The 24,314-nt window shown below is 39.4% G+C and overlaps 1 protein-coding gene across 5 annotated transcripts; it reads left to right on the top strand.

The window, feature by feature from the left end:
• The first annotated feature begins 526 nt into the window (after positions 1-526).
• Positions 527-24,309, top strand: LOC306862895 (mitogen-activated protein kinase 9-like). 5 transcript variants are annotated; one of them, XR_013783621.1, is made up of 13 exons: positions 538-807; positions 11,858-12,009; positions 12,425-12,554; positions 16,841-16,899; positions 17,328-17,466; positions 18,320-18,485; positions 18,576-18,647; positions 18,771-18,953; positions 19,075-19,199; positions 19,335-19,398; positions 19,679-19,750; positions 21,332-21,566; positions 22,990-23,115. XR_013783621.1 is itself a non-coding variant. In XM_079405957.1 (12 exons), exons 2-12 carry the CDS (start codon positions 11,894-11,896, stop codon positions 21,469-21,471), a joined length of 1,263 nt encoding a protein of 420 aa, XP_079262083.1. In that variant the 5' UTR covers positions 527-807; positions 11,858-11,893; the 3' UTR covers positions 21,472-24,309. The 5 variants fall into 5 exon arrangements, 4 of the variants coding, with proteins under 4 accessions (XP_079262083.1, XP_079262082.1, XP_079262084.1 ...); XM_079405957.1 differs by having other exon boundaries at positions 527-807; positions 21,335-24,309; XM_079405956.1 differs by having other exon boundaries at positions 21,332-24,308.
• Positions 24,310-24,314: the final 5 nt, after the last annotated feature.

Consider the following 24,314-nt stretch of genomic DNA (forward strand, 5'->3'; position numbering starts at 1 on the left):
TACTGTCAAGAATGTCAAGACTGTTTAAAAATCAGGACAAAATTCACAACATTTTGCAAAATCAGAGCAAAATCCCCATGGTATGAAATTGTTAACAAACAAATCTAAGTCTCACAAAGTGTATGGTATTCAATGAATTCAATGTGCTCTTTTTCCAGTGAAAAGAGCTCTGCTTAGGCTTTTGTGGTTTTTACAGAAATGTTCTACTGCCAGGGATAGCACTCTCAAAGCTACATTATTAACAATGAATAAAGAGAAGAAACCAGTTCAAATTAAAAGCAATGTGAATACTTTAAAGGGGAAAAAATACATGGTTATATTTAACATCAAAACTATCTTACTACACAGGCTGCTATGCACTGCGCATGGCCTAGTTAGGAGGATGTTTATGGACAGCGATTTAGCTCATTTTGTCTTTAGAGACAGAATCTCAATTTGACTGGACATGGTGCGCTTTAATCCTTCTGCACTTCCTGCAACTCAGGCTGCATCAAAAGTTACAACTTGACCTGACAAGCGCGCGATTACGTCATCCCTGCCCAGCCAGCGCGCGAGCGCGAGAGAGACGTAGAAAAATTACTGTCCCACCAACCACCGCCCCTGCAGTCATGCCACATTCTGGATTTCACTGTCAAGCCTCTTAAAAGAGAAGAAAATCTGACTTGGCCATCGTTAAGGCCGGCGGTGTTTAATGTGGAAGCGATAAACGCCGACACTTCCGCGGTTCAGAGGATCTGTTTGCCGGCGTGCCTGCGTGTGTATGTATATATGGGAGTGAACTGGAGAAAGCGAGGAGAAGAAGAGGAGGTAAGCACGCTGCGAGCTAGCGAAAATTCATCCACCTCAGACAGTCGTTTATTTCTGTTAGCGAACACGTGCTTTTGTGTCTTTGATCCCGAGCGAAACGAAAGCGCGTGTTTGTGCGCTCGTGTTGTCGTAGAGCTGCAGTTCGCCGGGAGTTTGACATGGAGTTAACATCTGCAGCAGAGTTCTGGCCTTGCGCTGGATCAGGCCGACACAACTGTGACTCACAGCCACGCAAAAGAGCCTGGGACTAGCATTTATAACAGAAAATACATTTGTTTTATGCCTTAGCTGGTATATATTTCGCTTAGATGTAGCTAGCTGCTATTGGAGGACTAACTAGCTTGCAGTGATGGAGCGAATGCAACCAGACTTGACTTGAAAACGTGGTAGTGCACATTGAAACTACACTTGACATTCTCTGGATTTGTATTTAGTATTCATAAATTGGCATACAATTCATTATATGTCACCTAAGAAGAGGCCAGGCATCTGAATGAGGTCAGTAGCAGTGTTGTGATGCATGACACACTGCAGGTCAAGAATAACACAATCATTTAACCCCACAGTTCATATGTGGCGTCCATTAAGTGGTCTTTTGACCTGCCAGGAAGTTTGAACTAATCACAAGTTTGCTGTTTTAATAGGGAAAAGTTAGTTTCGTATGAATCTACTAGTTTACAAATGAGTGTCAGCAGGTTTTCATTTTGTTAATATCTGTTTTTAGTGATAAAGTTAATAGCATGTTGTCATTTTGCTTTGTATTTGTAGTGTTTTTCAGGATACATACTATGGTGACACATACTCATCTAAATTTTAATTAAAATCTAGGCTTTTTTTTACTGATAAAACAACTATTATTATTATTAATTGGTGGTTCTCATCTGGTTTTGTTTCATGTACAGGAGATTTTCAGTTCAGATCATACAGATAGTGATTTAATAATATAAACACAAACTGTGTAGGTGCAACAACATGCAGAACTATTGAAGTCAGCATGAAATGAAATTTCACCCTCTCTAGGTTATTTTGTAAATGCATGTTATTTTATTGTAAATAACAATTGCAATCTCACATTAATTATTGAGAAAAACACCACATCTCAAAATCCAATCAACAAACGATGGATAGAACCATGTCCCAGCACTGCATTTGTTCTTTTTCGATAATCTGTTACACTTGGATGTCACAGTAAAGAAGAAAAGATCTGCTGTAACTGCCTTTACACTGCAACTTTGACATGATTGGCTTAATAGAAAAAATAATACATTTGAAAAAGTTTTCAATTTTTAATTGCACACAAAAAATTGAGGTCAGCACAAAGTATGGGTCGAATTTTCTTGTACCTTTCACTTGCCTGTAGATTTGTTAATAATTGAAGATGAGGGCGAGTCACACAACCTGTACAGTCATGGCCAAAAATATCGGCACCCTTGGTAAATATGATCAAAGAAGGCTGTGAAAATTAATCTGCATTGTTAATCCTTTTGATCTTTTATTTAAAAAATTCAAAAAAATCTAACCTTTCATTGGATAATAAGAATTTAAAATGGGGGAAATATCATTATGAAATAAATGTTTTTCTCAAATACACGTTGGACACAATTATTGGCACCCCTTGAAATTCTTATGAGTAAAATATCTTTGAAGTATATTCCCATTCATATTCACAATTTTGAGCACTCCAGGGTGATTATGAACATGAAATTATCCAGGCATGGCTTCCTGTTTCATAGAAATATAAATAGGAGGGAAAACAAAGCCCAAATTACCTTAATCACCATCACAATGAGAAAAAACAAAGAATATATTTCTGATGTGCAGCAAAAGATAATTGAGCTTCACAAAATAGTGAAGTGGCTTTAAGAAAAGAGCTAGAGAAGTGAAAATTCCCACTTCCACCATCAGGGCAATAATTAAAAATTTCCAATCAGCATAAAATGTTACGAAACTGCCTGGAAGAGGACGTGTGTATATATCGTCCTAATGCACGGTGAGAAGGAGAGTTTGAGTGCCTAAAGACTCTCCAAGGACTCACAGCTGGAGAATTGCAGAAAATAGTTGAGTCTCGGGGTCAGAAAACCTTTAAAAAAAATTGTCAAACAGCACCTGTCACCATATGTTGATTGGGAGGGTTTCAAGAAAAATTCTCCTAGCTCATCCAAAAACAATCTCCAGCATATTCAGTTATCAGACACGACTGGAACTTCAAATGGGACTGGCTTCTATGGTCAGATGAAACTAAAAAATTAGCTTTTTGGCAGCAAACACTCAAGATGGGTTTGGTGAACACGGGGATAAAAAGTACCCCATGTGTACAATGAAATATACTGCTGTATTTTTGATGTTGTGGGCCTATATTTCTGCTGGAGGTCCTGGACATCTTGTTTAGACACATGTCATCATGGATTCTATCAAATACCAACAGATAAAAAAATCTATAAGTGACTGACTCTGTTAGAAATCTTATAATGGGCCATGTTTGGATCTTCCAACCGTACAATACTCCAAACACAAACCTCAAAAACAACACAAAAATGGGTCACTGAGCACAAAACCAAGCTTCTGCTATGGCCATTCCAGTCCTCTGACCTGAACCCTATAGAAAATGAGTGAGGTGAACTGAAGAGAGAGAAGAAGCACCGTCATGGAGCTGGGAATCTGAAGGATCTGGAGTGATTCTGGATGAAGGAATGGTCTCTGATCTCTTGTCAGGTGTTCTCTAACCTCATCAGGCATTATAGGAGAAAATTTAGAGCTGTTATACTGGCAAATGGAGGTTTCAAAAAGTATTGAATAAAAGGGTGCCGTTGTGTCAATGTGTATTAGAGAAAAACATTTCATAATGATATTTTCCCCCATTTTAAATTCTTATCCAATGAAAGGTTAGATTTTTGTGAATTTTGACAATAAAAGATCAAAAGGATTAACAATGCAGATTAATTTTCACAGCCTTCTTTGATCATATTTACCAAGGGTGCCGATATTTTTGGCCATGACTTTACATATTGGTGACCACCTAATTTGACTAGATTCATTCAATCAACTGGCAGATACATTTGTGTCAAAAGGCTGTTGAGTTTGATGTAGAAATATCCTTATCCGTTTTAAACACTGATTATACCAATTTATTTTTTCATCATAATAATGCACAACATTTTATTAGCTTATAGTGTTGTTGTTTTCCTCTGAAAATTGTGGCCCTTTCATAAAAGACCCGTGCGATATTTTGGAATATGCAGAATATGCATCTTATTGTCATCTAATTTGATTGACATGCATTTGTTATTTTGTAACCACACAATGAAATCAAGTTAGAGAGCCTGGCAGCATTGCTACTGTTGTTCATGTATTTTAACTTAAACATAGAGAACTAGTTACATTTACTAATGTACTGATCAACATTCAACCTATTTTGTCTGGATCCTATCTCTCCACAGCCATCCTCCCATTTTCTGTGAATGTTAGGGATTTAGTTCAGTCGTAATGGTCAGGGATGCATTGAAAAATACTCCTTTCTGCTGTATGAGGAAACATGGCACTGAAACAGCTTTTGGGCAGAGATAAAATTCAGGCTAGTGGTCCTGTCGGCTGCAGCTTGCTAAAACAGGCCAGGCCATTTTGACTGTGATTTAGCACAGCATGGCCTAGCAGCATGACTGTAATTCAGGCTGGGCGCAAGCTGACTCATGTACCACTGAGAGCCGGACGGCCGTGGAGTGTGTGCGGAGGGAGAGTGTTCAAGCATCATGTTGCTCAAGCTTTTTCTTGCCATGCAGCATCACAAGAACTGTCAAATACATTAGCCAGAGCAGAGATGTTTCTGGATTTGTGTGTAGAAGAGTTGTTACTTGTTAATACGGGTTTTAATTAGTCACTTGTGGGCTCATTGTGAATATCAGGAACATCCAGTTTGTCACCAGATAAAATACTGTTTTCTCATTCACCAGCATGTATTGCTTTTAACACCTCATTGTGAGTTTTTCCAAAGAACTTCTATGTGCTGTGATACTATCACTCGGTTTAGACTTTTAGATTTGTGCTGCCAAAACCAAGTAAGAAAAGCATTAAGGTGACATGAAGCAAACTCCAATTAATCACTATGTATAATTCTTAATTGGTCGCTTTTCATTTCTCATTACTTTTTCTTTTTATAAGGTCTAATTTATGAACGTGCTAAGTGCATTAGTGCAAGTGTAAACGGTATATAAGCACATAAGAAATTTGAGAAGCCCTGATCTAATTTCTCTGCTGATTCTACCTCAAGACCTAACAGAGGTGCTATTTTATATGTCAGTTACTTGTTGTTTAAGAGATATTTTTCATCCATAATTTCTAGTAATTAGTTACATGAACACTCCTGAGCATACTGGAATAGGTGAGTGCACTATTTCTAGTGCCTGTGTTGTCCTTGGATGGAAGTGAACCTGTAACCTTTGTGATGGCAGGTGACTGGAACCGTATTGTATGTTTTTACTATGTTAGAACCTGATGAAGAATAAAACATGAGCATTAATAGCAGGGATTCACAATAAATTGATACCGTTTTTGGTTGTCAGATGATATGTAGTCAGTACTGTTTGTTTGTTTAACGATATCTGTTGATATTATTTATGTGGGTGCTTGTTTTTAGTTTTTATATAAATTTTCCCATCTAATACTAGGCTATAGCAGTAACTTGTGGCAAATATGAACTTTTAAAGAGTGCTTTACCATCTTAGTCTTTTTAACTATTTCTCTCAAAATGTGTGCGCATGTTATTTTGTTAGCATTGAAATATTACGTTAAACTATTAACTGCTGATGTCTTTGTTTACATCCCTTTGGTACTTTAGTCCAAAAGTGTGCTCATTTGAAAGAAAACAAACAAACAAAAAAACCCTCATGGATTACCATGATTACTTCAAATATACAGTCAGGTCCATAAATATTGGGACATCGACACAATTCTAACATTTTTGGCTCTATACACCACCACAATGGATTTCAAATGAAACGAGCAAGATGTGCTTTAACTGCAGACTGTCAGCTTTAATTTGACGGTATTTACATCCAAATCAGGTGAACGGTGTAGGAATTACAACAGTTTGCGTATGTGCCTCCCACTTGTTAAGGGACCAAAAGTAATGGGACAGAATAATAATAGTAAATCAAACTTTCACTTTTTAATACTTGGTTGCAAATCCTTTGCAGTCAATTACAGCCTGAAGTCTGGAACGCATAGACATCACCAGATGCTGGGTTTCATCCCTGGTGATGCTCTGCCAGGCCTCCTACTGCAACCGTCTTCAGTTCCTGCTTGTTCTTGGGGCATTTTCCCTTCAGTTTTGTCTTCAGCAAGTGAAATGCATGCTCAATCGGATTCAGGTGATTGACTTGGCCATTGCATAACAGTCCACTTCTTTCCCTTCAAAAACAGTATGCTTTGGGTCATTGTCCATCTGCACTGTGAAGCGCCGTCCAGTGAGTTCTGAAGCATTTGGCTGAATATGAGCAGATAATATTGCAGAAACACTTCAGAATTCATCCTGCTGCTTTTGTCAGCAGTCACATCATCAATAAATACAAGAGAACCAGTTCCACTGGCAGCCATACATGCCCACGCCATGACACTACCACCACCATGCTTCACTGATGAGGTGGTATGCTTAGGATCATGAGCAGTTCCTTTCCTTCTCCATACTCTTCTCTTCCCATCACTCTGGTTCAAGTTGATCTTGGTCTCATCTGTCCATAGGATGTTGTTCCAGAACTGTGAAGGCTTTTTTAGATGCCTTCCTGTTTTTGAGGCTCACCAATGGTTTACATCTTGTGGTGAACCCTCTGTATTCACTCTGGTGAAGTCTTCTCTTGATTGTTGACTTTGACACACATACACCTACCTCCTGGAGAGTGTTCTTGATCTGGTCAACTGTTGTGAAGGGTGTTTTCTTCACCAGGGAAAGAATTCTTCGGTCATCCACCACAGTTGTTTTCCGTAGTCTTCCGGGTCTTTTGGTGTTGCTGAGCTCACCGGTGCGTTCCTTCTTTTTAAGAATGTTCCAAACAGTTGTTTTGGCCACGCCTAATGTTTTTGCTATCTCTCTGATGGGTTTGTTTTGTTTTTTCAGCCTAATGATGGCTTGCTTCACTGATAGTGACAGCTCTTTGGATCTCATCTTGACAGTTGACAGCAACAGATTCCAAATGCAAATAGCACACTTGAAATGAACTCCGGACCTTTTATCTGCTCATTGTAATTGGGATAATGAGGGAATAACACACACCTGGCCATGGAACAGCTGAGAAGCCAATTGTCCCATTACTTTTGGTCCCTTAACAAGTGGGAGGCACATATGCAAACTGTTGTAATTCCTACACCGTTCTCCTGATTTGGATGTAAATACCCTTAAATTAAAGCTGACAGTCTGCAGTTAAAGCACATCTTGTTCGTTTCATTTGAAATCCATTGTGGTGGTGTATAGAGCCAAAAATGTTAGAATTGTGTCGATGTCCCAATATTTATGGACCTGACTGCATGTGCGTGTGTATATATATATATATATATATATAATTATTTTTTTTTTTTTTTTTTTTTTTTTTTTTTTTCAGTTTGTACCCAAAATAAAGCGATGTGAGCAATATAGAGCTCTAAACTTTCACATGTAATTTGTTTCATTCATACTCTAAGCCAGAGGACACCCTTGCACAGAAAGTTCTCAAGTGAAACTCATAGAAGTAATAAAATCATGTTCTAGAAAAACCCTTATATGGACAACCTTGTCATTAGCTATCTGTAGCGGAATAAAATGCAGATGGAGAACTCGACTGATGCTATAATGTAATTTGGAGTAAAAATATCCTTTTATACTTTGTATTCCTGCCACCAGTGTTGCATAAAAAAGACTTTTCAGTTCTTCAGGAAACATTCAGACAGTTTTTCACTACAGCTTGAAATCAGATAAACTAAGCATGCTTGTCTTCCTTCATTAAAATTGACCATAAAGTTAAAATACTTGTCTTGTGGATCTTTTGTTTCAGTTGTTTATCAGCATCTGATTGCCATTAAGTGTAATTGTTCCTCTAGCATGCACTGGTGAGATTCACTGACTAAAAAACGAAGTAAAGATGAATTTGCCTGATAGCATTATTATTATTATTATTCAAGATTTCTATAGATATATGTCATTATTGTGAATTCTTTTTGCCATGATAATCGTATATTAAAAATCTAATATTGTGACAGCACTAATATACACAGAGTTGTCACTGATAGCAAGGAACATGTAGGTTCAAATTGTAAATATGCATTAAACTGTGATGTTTCAGTGATTGATTCCTGTATCAGGTGCTCTATGCTGGGGTTTCATGCCAAACACTGTGATGCTGCATCTCTGCTCCATTACAATATTGGATTATTGGCCCGCTTTAAACAGATAACGTTTAGCCATGGTGAAATTGGATCTGATGGTTTTAAGGAGTCATCTTAACAATTTTAAAGTCCCTGCTCACTGAAGCTTTTCTTTACTATATCAGTGCCAGCCTTGTCTATTATTGACGTGAAAGTGGTCCATCTACGGCATCTTAGCTTGGTTTTGTTTACTGGTGAGTCACCAAGGGGATGTTACTTTGCCTTCTTGAACGCTTCATAATTGAAGCTGCGAATCAATTTGTGTTATTTTTTTAATGTAAAAAATGGCACAAAAAAAAGCAGGAGGATTTTTTAGAAAGAATCCCACAAGAGAACCTGTTTACAATGTGACATGATATTTCTGATATTTGTAGACATCTCCTCTAAAAAGACAGAGATCAGTGTTTGCTGTGATGTAGTTTCTGCTTTTGATTTCAGAAGAGAAAGAGAGAGAGGACATGAAAGCAAGATTTAAAGCCCAAAGGGAGTTTGTAAGATGAGATGGCACAGAAAGAAGAATAAAACAGTTGTTTGGATATTCCAGTGGATATTCTCAAAAATTGCAGTACGCTGACACGGAGGAGACGAATTGTTGAATAAAGTGTTTTTTTTTTTTATCTTTGCGCAGAAAGAACTGAGATAAGAAAAAAAAATGACATGATTCGTCTAGTAGCTATCTCCACTCGTGAAAAGCGCTGCCCTGCCCATTTGATCGCCGCCCAGCAGACACATGAGAAAAGAGCGGTGTGGCCGCGATCACTGGTGCTCGCCTTATCATCACCGTGACTGCTGCTGTTAAATGCTAAATATATTCCTCACTTCTTTTGTTTGTCCGACACCGAGGTGCACCATGAGTGACGGATCCGCATCCCGTCATGACCCTCTCAGCACTGCCGACTCGATGTGCTTTCATTTTCATTTTTATTGGTAAACACCTCTCCGAGACCCTTTTTTTTTTTTTTTTTTTGTCAGATCTCCACTGTTTTTGTTAAATCAGTTGCATATTTTAATTGCATGTGCATTTTATTTTATTTAAACCTCCTTTAAGTTTAAAGTTAATAATCAAGATTTAAATCTGAGTTTAAAGTTATGGTGCAGATATTACTTAAAATGTAAACCTGCTTATTTTTAAAGGTTTAAAGTTTGGTGCAAAATAATTATTAGATAAACCTTGATTTAAGCTAGATTTAAAATTTATCATGGCAAAAAATTTAGCTATAATTTGAAGAAGAAAAAAAAGGCAATTGGCCTAATGATCTTTTAAAATATAATTTGAAGAAGTGGTTCTTTCACAAAATGATTTGTGAATTGTAGTCTATATATAACTATAAAATATACTCCATTTTTCTCCCTCTTCACCAGGCACTCATTTCTCTTATTTCTTTCGGGATAAATAATTTAATTCACGTGTTGTAAATCAGTCTGTATAGCACATAGTCCCTACATTTAGCGATCAACTATGCATATTATAAACTTAACATTAACGTACAACATTTTGTCTTTGTTACTCTTTGTTATAAAGAATGGTAGCACAGCATTTTTGAAAGACTGTCTTCATGAGTTTGTCTGCATCCATATTGCAGGTTTCCTCTCACATGTAAAGTATGGTAGCAGTTATTTCTTCTAGTTCTTTCAAAGCGGTTCTTTCTGCGTTTCTGCTCACGTTTTTAAATCTGTTTCATTTGAGGTTTCAAATAATGGCTCATTGGCTTAGATATAACACCTAGAAGCATATATTAGTCTTATGCACACATGCAAAGTATTGCAGCTGTTATTTCTATGAAATTGTTGTCTTTGCTATTCTGTTACTAATAGAATATTTTTTTTGTTTCACTGCTTGTACTATTTTGGCACAATCCCTAAATTGAACTTGAGTAGTTTTACTAAGGGCACCCATCTCACATGAAATTAAACATATTCCACCCGACTTCCTACTATAAATTTGATACGGTAATTAATACTGAGGCACTAATTTGGGCAAAGAGCACTAATGACTTGTTTAAGACTTGAAGCTAAAAGTTGAGGACTTGCAACTCGTCTTGGACTTGCCTATTTTGATTTGGGACTTGTATGTCTTGAGAATTGAATGCAAAGACTCGAGACTTACTTGTGATTTGCAAAACAATGACTTGGTCCCACCTCTGCAATTTACTATGCAGTCAATGGGACAGTCACAAGCCTTCTGGGTTTTCATCCAAAATATCTTAAATTGTGTTCTGAAGACGAACGAAGCTTTTACGAGTTGGAACGACATGGGGGTAAGTGATTAATGACAAAATTTTCGATTTGGGGTGGAGTATCCCTTTATAGGCTGTCAAAGTTGTTTTTCCAGTTTGTTCCACCTGTGGCATTTTTGTCAATTGTGGTTGTTGAATAGGTGCTCTGTTGAAATTCTTTTTGAAATCTAAATATAGACTACTCCCACCTGCTGGTATGGAGAGTAATTTTCTCTCACACAGGCACAGAACGTGCATTCTAGTTGGCCAGTGGCTGTAGTCTTTTTTTTTTGCATTCTTTTATTGGTGTTACTTTTTTGATGTCTGCATAGTGTTTCACGGCCTTAACAACACTCACTTTGCAGTAGCATTCTTGTCTGTAATGCAAACAGTGCAGGTCCAATTATTATAGTTTAGAAAAATCTAATATATTGCATTAGTAGTTCAGAGTTTTACTGAATGTGAGATGTGCTATATATTAAGCACATTTTAAAGCAGCTTGCCCTCCTGCCAGATGCATGTGCTGTTTAATGCATTTAAGACCTGTTTTCACTCAGTCCACATATTTCATCTTAGGGTTGTGTCTTTATATTTAAATGTTAGAAAGTGGGTGTTTTTACATGAAGGCTTGTCCTGACAGCAAGCAAGTCTTCATTAAACTTCACGAACTTGCATTATATCACCAGTGCATGTGAGTGTGTCAAAGACTGAAGGCAATAGAATAGGGATGTAATAATTTATGTATTTAACAAAAAAACAAATAAAAAAATCATAATGACATTAGACTAAAATACACATTTTGCTAAAATATTTTGCATCCAAAAGTGTAAGCACTTCAAATCTCTTTCCCCATTTAACAACACCACCATAAACCGCACATGAAGTGTGTTTCAGAAATATTGACAGACTTGAAAGTCTTTTTTTTTTTTTTTAAAGGAACCACTGTTTAAGAAAAAAATAAAAATTCTCCCTGCTGTACTGAAAACATCTAATTGTAACTTGAAAATCGAGGTGCGTACCAAACCGTAATTTTTGCTTACTGTTACACCCTTTGGGGTTCGTTTAAATCCCTTACTGTAATTAACTGTAGCTAATTAAAGAAGGATATAAGCTTTGCTCTGTCAGGTCAGGGAAGTGTGAAGCATAGACATCACTTGTTTGTATTTTTAATGTTTGTTCAAATGCATTAAGAATGGCCTGCCTGGGAACTACGGCTTTTATCTTTGTGCTCGATCACTGGCTTGACTCTCTAATGGCATCCTATAGGTATCCTGTGTCATTCAGTATGGCTGTGCATTACATCTGATTCTCCTTGGATGAGTCATTGGCAATGTCATCCCACTCATGGTGCAGTAAACTCAGGGGAGTGAGCTCAGTATGCAGTCATCACTGCTACATCTCACATCATCTCTTCATCACTCTCATTTACGCTGCTCTTTCTCTCTCAGGTTTGATTCATCTAGAGGCATTCAGTGGGAGGAGCCATGACCGAGGGGGAGGGGCAGTTCTACAGCGTGCAGGTGGGTGACTCCACCTTTACGGTGCTCAGAAGGTACCAGCAGCTCCGCGCCATCGGATCCGGTGCCCAGGGTATCGTCTGGTGAGTGGGCAGCTGGAATTAACAGAGTTTTATCTGCCTCCATGCTAATGATGTCATCATCCCATTAGGCATCGGCTGTCTCCATTTGTCATGAGCGCAGCAGATGGGTTTTTTTCATTGACCTGAATGTCTCATTAGAGATTTGGATCCCTGGTATGCAGCTGCTTTAATGAGAGAGATTTTACAGCTAGCTGCATGTCTAAGTTGCTTACCCAGGCGCAGGAGATGGACACTAAACACTGTTTGCAAAAATGTTGTCCGATACCGTAATGGTATACAAAAGGGCATTTAAAAGGGAACTGAGGTACAATAGGACATTATAAATGCATAAATATGCAAATCATACTTGAACCAATGATGGTAACTACAATGATGATTGTGATTGTCAGTGTGCCTATTTTTCTGCCCCATTAAGCTCCGCTCTGGACACCGTACTTGGCATCCCAGTTGCTGTGAAGAAGCTGAGCCGGCCCTTTCAGAACCAGACCCATGCGAAGAGGGCTTACAGAGAGCTGGTTCTGCTCAAGTGTGTTAATCACAAGAACGTATGTCCCCTTAACAGTGCACTCTTTCATTCAGAAGTACATTTGCGTCACACTGTAACCATCTCAACTTGGTTTTGGTCAGGGCTGTCACACCTACAGGCTGTTTGTGCTGGAATGTCAGAGTTCTGTCACACTCACTGGTTCAGAATGTCAGAGAGGTGATGGACTGAACAACTACCTCTGATATTTCTCACCAATTTCCTGTCACTGAATGGTCCATTTTGGCTGAGAAAACAGGAAGTTAAAAAATAAGAACAGAAGTACCACGTGAACATAAATTGTTGGTATGAGATAAATTCAGATGTAATTCTTGGAATAACATTACCCTTAACTTGAAAAAATGTGAATTGATGTTTTGAATCCTAAATAGGTTGTGTGTATAACTCAAGAAATTTGTGACAGCCATGTATGTTAGTATTGTAATTTTACTAATGTAAAGTGTAATATTATTATTATTAAATACTTTATTAAATACTGCACATCTCTTAGCAATACACTAGTGTTTTTTTCTCATTGTTTTTGAATGAATTGATTGAATGAATGATTCAGGGACCCATTCAGAAAGCCAGTAACTTGGTTTTGTTCCTGAGTAATATTACATAAATATAGTAATATTTCTTGATTTTTGTGTAAATTGTAAATCACTTTAAAGTTATAATTAAATTATAACTTTAAGTTTTAATATTAGTAATTTTCTTTAAACTGATGTTCAGCCCACTGTTATATATTAGGGCTGTCAGTCGTTATTTTTTTTTTTAAATCTAATTAATGAATCTAATTAATTTGATTAGTTAATCACAAAATTAATTTGACTGAAAATACCCACAAAAGATTATTTAAAGCTATTTTTGTTTTAAATGAGAAATTATCAAGTAGACATTACAAAATTGTAACTTTATAAAAAATATTTTGATTTAACATAAAATATATTATACATAAACATTTATGCTAAGGTGGAACATAAAAGAAGATATTTTGAGAAACATCTCAGTATTTTTTGTTCATACAATGAAAGTCATTGGTAAGCAAAACTTGAAGTCTTGAAAATACCTTCTTTTATGTTCCACTAAGAAAGGTTTGAGGACATGAGTAAACAACATGAGAGTGAGTAAATGATGACAGAATTTAAATTTTTTGGTGAACTATCCCTTTAATATTTTTATTTTATTCTTATTCTTTTTAAATGATACTCTAAATAAGAAACAAAATCTGCTATCTGGTGGCGTAAATGTCATTGAGTCATTCATTCGATTCATTCAAGTGGCTGATTCATTCAGGAATGAAGTAAATGGCTCTCTTTATGAATGGGCCTTTGAATCATTGGTTCACACGATTCATTCAAAATGCACATTCATTCAGAAACTAGACAGTCTTGGACAGACTGTCTTGACCAAAAATTGACCAAAAAACAGATAATATTGGGTTTAAAATATAACACATTATCCACTTCATATTTACAGAACTAGTGCGTTAACTGCGTTAAAATATTTTAATTGCGCTGTTTTTCATAACTAATTAAGTTAACACGTTAAACTGTCAGCCCTTATACACACACACGCGTGTGTATGTGTGTGTGTATATATATATATATATATATATATATAAGTTATTAGTATTAATGTAAATTTAATTTACCTGTAATTACTGGTAATAATGGCTTTGTCAGTCCTTGTCTTGTGTTTCCCCTCCTCCCGTGCCCATATTTGGCCTTCCTGTTCCTGTCCTCGTTTGTCTTCATTAGTTTAATTAGTCCCTAGCCCTGTGTTTGATTTAGTCCACACCTGTTCCTGGTTTTCCTAGTGTTCTTAAACCCTGTGTTTCCCTGCCTCTGTGTCCAGTCTGATCGTCATTCCCTGGTGTACGCTTGATGTTGCCACATTCCCTGTGATGCCTGTGGTTATTGCTTCATTAAAGTCGGTGTTTAAGAGAAGTTCCTTGCCTCTGCCTTTCCCTGCTCCCAGAGTGAGCGTGACAGAAGACTGGAACCACCAACTATACTATGGCTGAGAACAGGCTTTGGTGTCTGCGGCAGGATGGTCGGGAGTTTGTAAGGTATGTTGAGGAGTTTCTTGAGCTTTCCAACGAGGTGAGCTGGATTGACGCCTCGCTCGGTGTGTGTTTTCGGTTTGGGTTGGACAAAGATGTAATCAGCTGCGATCTCCCCACGTCCAGTTTTTCCCTGATCGGGCTGATAAATCATGTCCTCAATGTACATGGCATTGATTTCGAAGTCGAAGAATGTCAGACCGATCTTCGTCCAACCCAACCCGAGAACAACCCGGCCTCACTAGCTCACCGCTCGCCAGGACCCTCCACATGCCCTGCTAAATGTTCCGACCACCCAACTCTTCCCAGCACTGCTGCTGTCCTCAGCCCAGAGCACCCCCGCAACCCCGCGCTTCAAGAGCGCCCTCCTGTACCTGCTCCTCGCAAGTGCTCTCCTGCGTCTCCGCTGGTCCCGCCCAGCTCTCCTGCGTCTCCGCTGGTCCCGCCCAGCTCTCCTGCGTCTCCGCTGGTCCCGCCCAGCTCTCCTGCGTCTCCGCTGGTCCCGCCCAGCTCTCCTTCGTCTCCGCTGGTTCCGTCCAGCTCCGCGCCTCCCGAGCGCCCTCAAGTGTCCGCGCCTCCCGAGCGCCCCCAGGTGTCCGCGCTTCCCGAGCGCCCCCAGGTGTCCGCGCTTCCCGAGCGCCCCCAAGTGCCGGCTCCACGCACGTGTTCTCCCGTGCCGGCTCCACGCACGTGCCCTCCTGAGTTCCCGCTGGTTCCGCCCTCCTGAGTTCCCGCTGGTTCCGCCCAGCCCTCCTGAGTTCCCGCTGGTTCCGCCCAGCCCTCCTGAGTTCCCGCTGGTTCCGCCCAGCCCTCCTGAGTTCCCGCTGGTTCCGCCCAGCCCTCCTGAGTTCCCGCTGGTTCCGCCCAGCCCTCCTGAGTTCCCGCTGGTTCCGCCCAGCCCTCCTGAGTTCCCGCTGGTTCCGCCCAGCCCTCCTGAGCAAGAGCGCCCGACAGAGTCCGCGCTGCAAGAGCGCCCGACAGAGTCCGCGCTGCAAGAGCGCCCGACAGAGTCCGCGCTGCAAGAGCGCCCGACAGAGTCCGCGCTGCAAGAGCGCCCGACAGAGTCCGCGCTGCAAGAGCGCCCGACAGAGTCCGCGCTGCAAGAGCGCCCGACAGAGTCCGCGCTGCAAGAGCGCCCGACAGAGTCCGCGCTGCAAGAGCGCCCGACAGAGTCCGCGCTGCAAGAGCGCCCGACAGAGTCCGCGCTGCAAGAGCGCCCGACAGAGTCCGCGCTGCAAGAGCGCCCGACAGAGCCCGCTCCTCTGTGGCTCCCAGGGGGGAGCTTCCCCAAGAAAATTTTTGGGGGGGGTAAGAGGGTCACAGCCTGTGTGGCCGGGCCAAGGGCCAAGGCCACAGAACCCCTTGGGCCCGAAAAAAATAGGCCGGGGCTTCCCGAGTCCCCTGACCCGCCCTGGCCTCCCGAGTCCCCTGACCCGCCCTGGCCTCCCGAGTCCCCTGACCCGCCCTGGCCTCCCGAGTCCCCTGACCCGCCATGGCCTCCCGAGTCTCCTGACCCGCCATGGCCTCCCGAGTCCCCTGACCCGCCATGGCCCCTGGAACGGGCACCGCCCTGGAGGCCTCCAGAGCGCCCACCCCCCCTCCCCATTGGATGGTGTTAGGCGTGAGGACACGCCTTCCGGAGGGGGCGTAATGTCAGTCCTTGTCTTGTTTCCCCTCCTCCCGTGCCCATATTTGGCCTTCCTGTTCCTGTCCTCGTTTGTCTTCATTAGTTTAATTAGTCCCTAGCCCTGTGTTTGATTAGTCCACACCTGTTCCTGGTTTTCCTAGTGTTCTTAAACCCTGTGTTTCCCTGCCTCTGTGTCCAGTCTGATCGTCATTCCCTGGTGTACGCTTGATGTTGCCACGTTCCCTGTGATGCCTGTGGTTATTGCTTCATTAAAGTCGGTGTTTAAGAGAAGTTCCTTGCCTCTGCCTTTCCCTGCTCCCAGAGTGAGCGTGACAGGCTTGTATAGAAAAGCTAAATAATAATTTAAAGGTTTCTAACGACTTGGAATTGAAAATCAGTATAAATGTACTACATGACCTTTCTACCATTAGCTCTCTTTGATTAATCAGTAACCAGTAAGCTTATTTGATTTATTTATTCATTTGATAGCTGCTAATTGTCCAGTGACTTACTTATGACTGAAAATCAGGTAGTGAGACGTTGGTCTTTGTTGTCAAGCTGATTGTTATGTTTAGGTTAATCCAGATTTATTTTCTCATCTTTTCCCTTCTAGATCATCCGTTTGCTTAATGTCTTCACTCCACAGAAGTCATTGGAAGAGTTTCAGGATTTGTAAGTTTTGAGTTTATAAATTCCTGCCGTTTATGCTGACCTTGTCATTTAGTGTAAGCTGAGTTTGTACGGCCGTGGGGTGTAGTGGTCTTTTGGCCCTCGGTGTTGTTATTAACATTCATAGTTTTGCTGAGACCACAATGCACTCTCAAGAGGAACTGATGAATTACGCTGTCCTACTGCTGCATGTGATAATTATAGCTTTAGGATCAAAATTATATGTTATTAAATCAAGATTAATTACAACTCCTGACAACAGCACTTCTGTTGCTGTGTTTTATAGAAGTGGTGCTGACTCAAAGTATTAAGCTTGGGGTCTGGGGTTGTTGTATGCTAGTCAGTACTATGTATGTAAGGAAATGTAAGAGTTGTAGGTGTTTGAGTTGTAAGTTAGCACAGGGAACTGATAGTTCCCTGTTTTTTCTCAGGTACTTGGTAATGGAACTGATGGACGCTAGCCTTTGTCAGGTGATCCACATGGACCTGGACCATGAGAGGATGTCTTACCTGCTCTACCAGATCCTGTGTGGCATCAGACATCTACACTCAGCTGGCATCATTCACAGGGTGAGATGTTCTCTTAACGACATCTCGAAGAGGAATTAAGTAAAAACAAATCTAAAATAATTAGAATAAATATTAGAAAATAAAAACATGTTAACTAACAGTTGTGTAGTTGAAATATGGATTTGAGTGAAATTATTTAATTTTGTGTGGAAGCTAGCACAACTCTGTAAAAAAAAAGATTATATATATATATATTAATATTATTAGTTCAGTGGTCATTATGCTAAAATATGTGACTTTGACAATACTGCCATTGACTGATCAGGTTCAAACATTTCAAAGAGCCATGTCATGAACACAGTGATGATGTGTTAACCTTCACTCTACTCTACTTTTACTAAAACTACATCTTAAATAAATGAAAAAACAAACAAACTCTGAAACAAATGTCAAAACTAATGAATGCCAAATGTAACTAAATTAATTGTAAATTAATATTTCAAATCTATAAAAACCTTACTCTTTGCTGCTTTTAAATGTATAAAATTAAGTAATATCTGCATTAATAAAGCAGTAACATTACAAAATGAAACATTTTGTCTAATGTGTCTTCGTGTATTATTGTCCTCTTGAAGTTGTTTATAACATGCTGTTTATATGTATTGCAAATTAATTGTCGGACCAACAAATTAACATCTCTAGAAAACAATTTGTTTAGTACATGTATTGGAAAATGTTGCCAGCTATTGTTATCATTTGTATCCTAAGGTTTGTACCAAATGTTTTCTTTAAATAAGTGAAGACCGAATTCAGCATGATGCGTCACCAGCTGTGTTCCCGAAATCATTTTACCTTGCAATATATCAACACCTGAGATGTTTTTCAGTATGAACCCGTAATCTCTGTCCCTCAGGATCTGAAGCCCAGTAACATCGTAGTGAAGACTGACTGCACGCTAAAGATCTTAGACTTTGGGTTGGCCAGAACCGCCTGCACTAACTTCATGATGACACCCTACGTTGTAACCAGATACTACAGAGCACCAGAGGTCATCTTGGGAATGAAATATAAGGAGAATGGTAAAACTTTTTTTGTCCGCAATGCTCTTGAAAATCAGTGGAGAGAACCACATACAATTGTGTTATTAATATTTGATTGTGTTTTGCCAGTGGATATCTGGTCGGTGGGCTGCATCATGGGTGAGATGGTCAAAGGAAGTGTCATATTCCAGGGCACTGATCGTATCCTCTAAACTCTTGTACTCTGTGTTTATATCCCAGTGTCTGTCCTGGTCATTGAAAAATTTAAATTTTATGTGAATTTATCCCCTTTCACCTTTATCTCCTTGACTGAGTTAATCTCAGATATTGACCAGTGGAATAAAGTGATTGAGATTCTGGGAACCCCCTCTCTGGAGTTTATGAACCGTTTGATGGAGACTGTAAGGAACTATGTGATGAACAAACCCCAGTTTCCTGGAGTCAGTTTTAATGAGCTTTTTCCCGATTGGGCCTTCCCTTCAGAGACTGAGCATGACAAGATCAAAAGTAAGACATCCAAAATTGTCTTCCACATCTGTTCCATTTTCTTTTCTTTTTTTTCCTTTGCTGTCTCTTAGTAATCTGTTAATGCTTTGACACGTGACATTTTACATCATTCCTAATGTAGCTAGTCAAGCACGAGACCTGCTGTCCAGGATGCTGGTAATCGACCCTGAAAGCCGCATCTCTGTGCAGGAGGCCCTCAATCACCCTTACATCAATGTGTGGTACGACCCAGCCGAGGCCGATGCGGTCAGTGCACCCCTATCCTTTCATGTCTCTTTGTCTTGCTCAGTCCAGTTGAAACCGTTTTACAGGGGACATTTTTACAATGCCAAGGAGGTTCTCTCGAGACTAGGATGTTTAATGATTGTTTTATGTGTTCAGCCTCCTCCGCAGATATCAGACAAGCAGTTGGAGGAGCGGGAACACAGCATTGAGCAGTGGAAAGGTACAAACACCCGCTGCTGTCACTACCTCCTGCTGAGCTATAAGCTTCTTGTAGAAAATGAAGGCTTACAGCAGAAATGATTACTGCTGTGAATTTATCCAAGATCATTTGCATTCTCATTTATTCTAAAAGTAATGGAATAGCTTTTGAGCTCTGACCCTGAAAGTTCATAATCTTAATGGCTGCTGAAGTGATGAATATGAGTTATTAGTGATTTGTAAAACAATGAAAAGGCACAAAATTCTCTTTATCATTTCTTTGGGTTTTACCCTCACTACAGAGTTGATTTATAAAGAAGTAATGGACTGGGAGGAGAGGAACAAGAACGGGGTGCTGAAAGAGGAGTGTTTAGGTGAGTCACGTACAAATGTGGAAACAGTGTAAATGTGTGTCTGTCTCTGTCTACTTGACAATGATTATTGGGAAAACTGACAGAAATTGTTGTATTTTGACCTTGGACCATAAATAGATAAAAAAAAAACTAATTTCAAAATTAATTTGTTTAAATTTTACCATACCAATTGAACAAATACCTTCACTTTCATTAAAAGTCCCATTCTAAGTCTGATTTATTTATTAAAAAATTAGTGGCTAAAGGTGCATTCAGTAGTTTGTTTCTAATTTAAAAGGTTTTAGACCTTAAAAGGATAGTTCACCCAAAAATGAAAATTCTGTCATTAATTACTCACCGTAATTAACCGATCGTGGTAGTAGCCTTGCTGTGTATGGGAGGGTCAGAAAGCTCTCGGAATTCATCAAAAATATCTTAATTTGTGTTCTGAAGATGAACGGGTTTGGAGCAAAATGAGGGTGAGTAATTAATGACAGAATCTTCTATCCCTTTATTAAGCCAAACAATTGTTTTGTGAAGAGTAATTTGAGTAGTGTACACTCTTATTAGACTGTACTCATAACAGTTTTCCATTAAAAGTGTTTGTTATATATGATTCAGTTCATCCCTACAAGTGTATTTTTCCGTGGTAAAATCCGACATGCAGTGTTTCACTAAATATTGTTGAGAATCCTAGCGCTCGTTGGCTGCCGCCTCTGTAGAAAAATTAGTTGCGTAGTGTAATTTGGTGATGTGAAGAGTGAACATTAGACAGTGGAACACTTTTTATTGAGTTTTACCAGCAAAGACAACAGGAAAATCAGTACCTGTATGGTCAAAAAACAAAAAAGGTCTGAAGCTGACAGAAAATCAACTTTGGTACAGCATACACTAGATGGATAAATATGATGACAGACTAGTGATACGCAAGTTGCTTCTTTTGCGTTTAATTCTTTCCCTGCCATAAATGAAAATTTCCATCAATTATGAGATGCTTCCCCGCCATTGACGGCGTTTTCCGGCTTTCCGTGTTTTCACTGGCATATGGTAGGAGGCACTATTACAAATGTATATGTAAAATAACACAATAATCAAAATGAAAAACACAATTTTCTCAGCTTTCTGTGCAAAATATTGCTTTTTCATGAAACTTACATGTTGATAAAAATAAATTTATCTAAAGCAGACTGTTCTTTGTTTTTGCATATTCTGGGAGCCATTAAACGTTTGTGAAAACGATCAAAAATGCTGGTGGTGGCTGGCAACTTTATAAAATAAAAAAAAAACACCAGTGGGGAAAGAGTTAACAGGTGTTGGACCGCTTTCTCAAACTTACTAATATCATGTATTTTACATAAAACTCAGAGATGAGCATGCTGACTTGAAAGTACACAAAGAAGATCAATACTTAAGCTAGCTAAAGAGCTTCTGAATGCACCTTTAAGAGTGTTAACATAATTTACAGAGAAACTCATATTCTTTAGAAATCATTTCTAAAACACAAAAACAATTAAATGCGTTAACTACTCAGTAAATGTTTATCTCATAAGTTGGCACATTACTTTTGGTGGCCCTAATTTTGATACATTGCATTCTGTGTAGTAGATGGTACGGTGAACAGCAGCACTGCCTCCCAGTCGTCCTCTATTAACGACATCTCGTCCATGTCGACGGAGCAGACATTGGCCTCAGACACCGACAGCTCCTGCATTGACACCCTCACAGGACCATTAGAGGAGTGACTTGAGTGGCTTCCACCTCCCCCGTCTTCTCGCTTATGTCATATCCCTCTCCCTCACCTCTGTGGGCCATGCTGTGGTCTTGACTGAAGAAAACTGTGGGTGCATGTTCATTCGGTTTCAAGTTTACACTCGTATTCCTTCACTCTTGCTTTTAAGGGGCTGTTTTTCCCTCTGTCCCATCTCGCATATATCAGACATTTGTGTAATATTAGCCTTTAGACACGTCTGTTGTGGCTAAAACTCTGATTACACACCAACAGCAAAATCAAAAATCTTTATTAATTTCTTTTATGTTTGACTGCATCTTCACAGTTTTAGTTTTACATTAAAATAACTCGGTTCATAAATGGGCAAATAATAGACAATAGGTTTATGCTTTAATGCATTCACGGTTCACTTCATATAAACTAAGATTAATTCATCTAGTGGTGTTATTGCAGCAGCATGTGTAATATCTGGATTTATCCCTGTCATTTATGTCCTCTCGCTCTCTGTGTGATGTAGCTTTTATTACCGTTCATTTCATCACCTAAAAAAAGCACAGATATAAAATCTTGGACAACTTTATAGCTAGTCAGCTCCTTTGGAATGAGTTCCTGTTACAAGTATTGCTGCATGATATTAACAAAGAACACTTGCTAGACAGAATGTAACTACAGATCACTGAAATATGGCTAAACACACCTAGAAACAGAACAATAGTGCCTGCCTCTGTGCATAGTCACCATACACCATTTTAAAAGAGAACCTAATGATTCTTTTCAGTTGGTTAGGGTGTAGTCGTGTGTATATATACGGACATAGATTTTGTGTAAATGTTCCTTTTTCTTTCTTTGTGCTGTGGAAAGAATTTTACAGCTTCTGAATAGGCTTTAGCATATGTACTGTAAAACAAACTATGTAGATGGAACTTGAAATTGATTTAAAGAAAAATTGCACATAGACGTTTCAAAGTGCGAATATTCTGTTTAAAAAAAGAACAAAAACTTCTAGATATCCAATGGAAAATTGTGGATGCAACATCCTAATCAAAGCCCCTCTTCTTCATTCCAAGAGTAATTAATCACCGCTGACAAGTTCATGATGTATCTTGAAAGATTGTACGTTTAATTGCATGAGCTAATGCAAACCATTGCCTTTTTTAATCTCCTCCAACTTGAAAAGCCCATAAGAATGTTGTACAAAGCAAATTTATGGTTTCTTTCCTTTTTTTTTTAAATAGACTTGTCAGCAGATTTTTATTTCTTCAGTTTCCTCTTAAAGATGTCCTTTCAGTGAAACACTGAAGGATTTTCATGTTTGTATGAATTATCAAGGCCATATAATTTAATTTCCTTTTCTATATGTTGCTTCAGCCTTAGTTTACTGTTTGCAGACTTGCGATTCTGTGATATACTGTGGGTAACCATGCACTTAGAGACCTGTTTTGGACTGTGTGATTCTTTAACAGTGATGAACTGCTGTGTTTCCATACTGAATACCAGTTTCCTCAACCTTCTTGCTTTCTTTTTCCTCCAGTGTTGTAGATATGTATGATGATGTGTCCCGTACTCTACATTCATGTTTATGCATGATAACACAAGCAATTTTCATCCCAGACTTGAGGACGTTGCAGAAACCTGTCTTCTGGTGGTACATGATTGGAGAGCCTCTAGAAGATAATATGAGTGTATTGTTGAGTTTGTGTGCCTCCAAGCTCTTCTGACAGACTGAAATGGGAATATTGGTAGATAGATCCTTCACTGATGGACAGGACTGGAGGATGAACCTGTCATCATAATTTTCATGCCTTAAGCTTCTCACTATCAGCGTCTCTACAGCTTGGCCTAGAGATCACAAAATGATTGATGGTAATGTACCTACAATCAAGGTTTTTTTTTTTAGCAGGCTGGGATGTTTGCTACCCATGCCACTTTGTCTGTTTTCTCAAACATCACATTTCCTGGTCTCCTTGAGCTTGTGAGATTTCTTTTGGTGCTTCACCTTACTGTTAGCACAGTGATAATGTATTACAACAACGCAATAGTGCATTGTGTTCCATTCTCATTTCGGAGCCTCGTGGACATTAGTTTCGCTGTTGTGGACACTAGTGATGGACCTCTGGCACGGAGACCTTGAAGACAACGAACAAACCTGGCTCACACTTTCTCTAGGGCTTACTTTCTCTTCTTTTAGGTGTCTGTTTCCCTTGGGGGAGAGGGTGTGTGTTTGTGAACAACAGTGTGTTTTTGTCACTGACAATCTGTCACTAGAGGTGGAATCAGTAATGACTTGAATTATTCACTTTTAAGATATTAATTTACTTCTCAGACTATCTTCCTATAGGCCAATTCACACTGCACTAACAGATGCTGACAGCCAACCAATTACAGTATGTCCTTTCTCAGACATTTCAACCGCCGACAAACGCAGATTTAACATGTTCAGTTGGCGAAAACAAGCACTGACCAATGCCAACAAACACCGAGAGAGGTAACACACTGATCTGACAAAACCAGACAAACGTGTCTGGTTGTCATGTGATGTCTGTCAATGCAGTGAGAGTTGGCCTTAAGAAAACAGTTCTCATGGTCATCAATCAAATCCTGTAAAAGGGATAGATATCTAACTGCACTGTGCTAGTAATGTCTGTTTAGCTATCATGTGTTTTGTATTGTGCTACATATGGGTGCCCTGCCAGTGGGCTTTGGTGGGAGTTACCCAAACCACAAACCTGTCTGAAACATATGCAAAACCTTAATTGATCCTCTATCTACAATAACAGAGTGAGACTTCTTTTCTCCGTGAAAATAAATTAAACATCTGTTATAACTGGCCAAATAAAAAGCTCAAAGTACTGTTTG

This window comes from Barbus barbus, assembly GCF_936440315.1.
Source record: "Barbus barbus genome assembly, chromosome: 43".
Classification (NCBI taxonomy): Eukaryota; Metazoa; Chordata; class Actinopteri; order Cypriniformes; family Cyprinidae; genus Barbus; species Barbus barbus.

What these genes read in the sequence shown, in the direction of transcription:
- LOC306862895 (XM_079405956.1), top strand. Translation starts at nt 11,894, where the DNA reads ATGACCGAGGGGGAGGGGCAGTTCTACAGCGTGCAGGTGGGTGACTCC. An exon ending in CAGCTGGCATCATTCACAGG is followed by an intron (nt 17,467 to 18,319) that starts GTGAGATGTTCT and finishes TCTGTCCCTCAG; the next exon opens with GATCTGAAGCCCAGTAACAT. An exon ending in AATGAAATATAAGGAGAATG is followed by an intron (nt 18,486 to 18,575) that starts GTAAAACTTTTT and finishes GTGTTTTGCCAG; the next exon opens with TGGATATCTGGTCGGTGGGC.